General features: G+C 47.5%; 1 protein-coding gene across 1 annotated transcript; it reads left to right on the forward strand.

The window, feature by feature from the left end:
- Positions 1-2,941: 2,941 nt before the first annotated feature.
- LOC148566760 (uncharacterized) lies at positions 2,942-4,571 on the forward strand. The gene is made up of 2 exons (XM_088484419.1): positions 2,942-4,038; positions 4,517-4,571. Exons 1-2 carry the CDS (start codon positions 2,942-2,944, stop codon positions 4,569-4,571), a joined length of 1,152 nt encoding a protein of 383 aa, XP_088340545.1.

The following is a 4,571-nucleotide window of genomic DNA, read 5'->3' on the forward strand; positions in this document are numbered from 1 at the left end:
CCATCAGGAAACCAACGATCAACACAAAGAAGGAACCTCCGGAGTCAAAACCCCGAAGGTGAATTCCTCAGAAGGCCGTGAGTCAGAAAAGGACGGACAGTCCCACGCAACTGAGCTTATGGGATTAGTCCATGTCCACCAAAGTCGTTTGGAACAACTAGAACAGGAACGGGAGCGACAAAGGGAGATAGAAAAGCACCTAAGAGAGGAGATGGATCGACGAAAAGAATTAGAGGAAAAACTCTTAAAGTTAGAATCCTCCCTCAAAGGTCGGAACTTCCGTGACAGTAGAGAAGAGTCGCCCCTAGGGGGGAAGATCCTTTTAGCGAGGACATAATGAGGGCAAAAGTTTCAAGAAACTTTAGAAGCCCCGATATGGACCTCTACGACGGAACCACTGATCCAAAGCATCATTTGAGCAATTTTAAAAGTCGGATGTATCTGGTTGACGTTTCTGATGCTACGCGATGCAAAGCTTTTCCGACAACCATGTCGAAAGCGGCGATGAAGTGGTTCGACAGCCTCCCCCCGAGGTCGGTTACCAGTTTTGAAGACCTCTCAAGGAAGTTCTTGATGAGGTTCTCTATCCAGAAAGATAAAGTAAAACATGCACCAAGCCTCCTGGGAATAAAACAGGAGGTCGGAGAATCCTTACGAGCCTATATGGAAAGGTTCAACAAAGCATGTTTAGAGATTCAAGACCTGCCCACCGAGGCAGTCATAATGGGGTTAGTCAATGGGCTCAGAGAAAAAAGGGGGGAGCCGCAGCGACTACTGTGAGTACCATAAAATATATGGTCACTCCACAAATGACTGTTACGACCTCAAAAATGTGATAGAAAAGCTGGCTAGAGAAGGTCGGCTTGACAGATATCTCATAGAAAGGTCGGACAGCCATGGGAAGAGAAAGCGAGATGATGTGGATAGAAGAGACCCACCACCACAGACCCCGGAGAGACATATCCATATGATCTCAGGAGGGTTCGCAGGAGGGGGACTCACCAAATCCTCTCGCAAAAGGCATCTCAAGAGAGTCTACCAGGTCGGCGGAGAGTCATCCGACCTCCCCACCATTTCATTCACAAAAGAAGATGGGCAAGGAATAATCCCTGGACACGATGATCCAGTGGTAATAACTATGATCCTAGCAAATGCTCATCTCCACAGAACCCTAGTAGACCAAGGAAGCTCAGCGGACATTCTTTTCATGCCCTCTTTCGACAAACTAGGGTTGGATGAAAAAGAGTTAAGAGCTTACCCCGACACCTTGTACGGATTAGGTGACACGCCCATAAAGTCACTGGGATTTTTGCCCCTCCACACCACTTTTGGAAAAGGGGAAAAATAAAAAACTCTAAGTATAGACTTCATAGTCATCGATGTAGGGTCAGCAAATAATGCTTTAATCGGCAGAGCTACCCTTAATCGACTCGGAGCGGTGGTATCCACTCCTCACCTTTGTATGAAATTCCCGACCTCAGCGGGAATAGCAACGGTAAGGGGAGATCAAAAATTGGCAAGGAAATGCTACAATGAAAGCCTAAACCTGAGAGGAAAAGGCAGAGAAGTTCACACAGTAGAGCTCGGAGGCGCAAGGGCTAAAGAGGAGCTGCGTCCACAACCGGGAGGAAAAACAGAGGAGATACAGGTCGGCGAAGAGGAGGGAAAAAATACTCACATAGGGGCCAACCTAGGGGAAACCCTAAAACAAGGGTTGACTAAGCTCCTAAGAGATAACTCCGATCTCTTCGCCTGGAAGGCCTCCGACATGCCTGGGATAGACCCCGAGCTCATGTCTCATAAGCTCTCGGTTTACCCGAGGTCCCGACCTGTACAACAAAGAAGACGCAAGCTCGGCCCAGAACGAGCCCTAATAGTAGAAGAGCAAGTACAAGCGCTCCTAGAAGCCGGCTTCATCAGAGAAGTCAAGTACCCAACATGGCTAGCCAATGTAGTGCTAGTCAAAAAACAAAATGGTAAATGGAGAATGTGTGTCGACTATACCGACTTAAATAAGGCCTGTCCCAAGGACCCTTATCCACTGCCAAGTATTGACACCCTGGTAGACTCCAGCTCGGGGTATCAATACTTGTCATTCATGGACGCCTACTCGGGGTATAACCAAATCCCGATGTATGAGCCAGATCAGGAGAAAACATCATTCATCACGCCCAGAGCTAATTTTTGCTACGTGGTCATGCCGTTTGGATTGAAGAATGCAGGGGCCATATACCAGAGGTTGATGAATAAGGTGTTTGCCTCTCACCTTGGGAGCTTGATTGAAGTATACGTCGACGACATGCTGGTAAAGACCAAGAAAGAAGTCAACCTCTTAGCAGACCTCTCACAAGTCTTCGACACCATAAGGTTACACGGGATGAGACTAAATCCCTCAAAGTGTGCCTTCGCGGTAGAGGCAGGAAAATTCCTAGAGTTTATGCTAACACAAAGAGGGATTGAAGCTAATCCCGACAAGTGTAGAGCTATCCTGGAGATGAAAAGCCCGACTTGTTTAAGAGAGGTCCAGCAGCTGAATGGCCGACTTGCAGCCCTCTCCAGATTCTTGGCAGAATCAGCACTAAAATCCCTTCCACTGTTCTCCTTATTGAGAAAGGGATGCCAATTCGAATGGACTCCGGAATGCGAGGAGGCGTTCCAGGAGTTCAAAAGATTCTTGAGCCAACCTCCTATTCTGACCCGACCTACAGCTGGGGAAGACCTTGTCCTATACTTATCTGTAGCAGACAAGGCCGTCTCGTCGGCCCTGATAAGAGAAGACGAGGTCGGACAGCACCCAGTATATTTCATCAGTAAAGTTCTACAAGGCCCTGAGCTAAGATACCACAAACTAGAGAAGTTTGCCTACTCCTTAGTGGTAGCCTCACGAAGGCTACGACCTTACTTTCAAGCTCACACAATAAGAGTCCGCACGAACTAACCCATGAAGCAAATCCTCCAAAAGACGGACGTCGCAGGGAGAATGGTTCAATGGGCAATAGAGCTCTCCGAGTTCGACTTGAAGTATAAAACTCGGACGGCGATTAAAGCCCAGTGCCTCACCGACTTCATCGCAGAATACGCAGGAGACCAAGAGGAAAAACCAACTGCATGGGAACTCTATGTAGATGGATCCTTAAACAAAACAGGAAGCGGTGCAGGCATAATATTGGTGGATGAAAGAGGAACCCAGATAGAAGTTTCCCTCAAATTTGAATTTTCAGCTTCAAATAATCAGGCAGAGTATGAAGCCTTGATTGCAGGATTGAAGCTGGCGGAAGAAGTCGGTGCTACAAAAGTGATGATATACAGCGACTCGCAAGTGGTGACCTCCCAGATAAGTGGAGAGTATCAGGCAAAGGACCCAAATATGAAAAGGTACTTGGAAAAAACTCTGGAACATCTTGGGCGCTTTACAGAAACCGAGGTCAAACACATAACTCGGGATCTAAATAGCAGAGCAGACGCCCTATCCAAGTTGGCAAGTACCAAGCCAGGAGGGAATAACAGAAGCCTGATCCAGGAAACTCTCCAGAAACCCTCCGTAGTAAAAGAAAAAGACAAACAAGAGGTCCTTGAGGTAGTCGGATTAAACCTCGGATGGATGAACCCCTTGGTCAAATACATGAAATTCGACATCCTCCCCAAGGAAGAGAAAGAGGCTAAGAAGATCCGAAGGGAAGCACAACACTACACCTTGGTGAGAAATATCCTCTACAGAAGGGGGATATCAACACCATTATTAAAGTGTGTACCGACCTCAAGAACGACCGAAGTGTTAGAAGAAGTCCACCGTGGGATCTGCGGAAATCATCTCGGAGCAAGGTCACTAGCCAGGAAAGTGATCCGAGCTGGATTCTACTGGACGAACTTGCAGAAAGATGCCACGGAATTTGTGAAAAAGTGCCAACCATGCCAGATGCATGCAAATTTCCATGTGGCTCCCCCGGAAGAGCTCATCAGTATCACTTCTCCATGGCCTTTCGCAAAGTGGAGAATGGATTTATTAGGTCCTTTCTCCCAGGCGCCTGGACAAGTCAGGTACCTGATCGTGGGAATAGATTATTTCACAAAATGGATAGAAGCAGAACCATTGGCCACCATCACTGCACAAAGGAGTCGGAGGTTCCTCTACAAAAATATCATCACAAGGTATGGGATACCCCATTCCATTACTACAGATAATGGAACCTAATTCACCGACTCTACCTTTAGAAGCCTAGTAGCCAGTATGAAAATCAAACACCAGTTCACCTCGGTGGAACACCCGCAAGCCAATGGGCAAGCCGAGGTAGCCAACAAAGTCATACTGGCAGGGCTGAAGAAAAGATTACAAGATGCAAAAGGAGCCTGGGCCGAAGAGCTCCCACAAGTGCTATGGGCTTACAGGACAACCCCCCAATCCGCCACTGGAGAAACACCCTTCCGACTAGTTTATGGCGTAGAAGCCATGATCCCAATAGAAGTCAATGAGCAAAGCCCAAGAGTGATTCTCCATGACGAAATCGGAAATATACAGGGACACAAAGAGGAGCTCGACTTGCTCCCCAAAGTCCGAGAATAAGCCCAGATAA

This window comes from Arachis ipaensis, chromosome B4 (genome assembly GCF_059453495.1).
Source record: "Arachis ipaensis isolate K30076 ecotype BB chromosome B4, ASM5945349v1, whole genome shotgun sequence".
NCBI classification, from domain to species: Eukaryota; Viridiplantae; Streptophyta; class Magnoliopsida; order Fabales; family Fabaceae; genus Arachis; species Arachis ipaensis.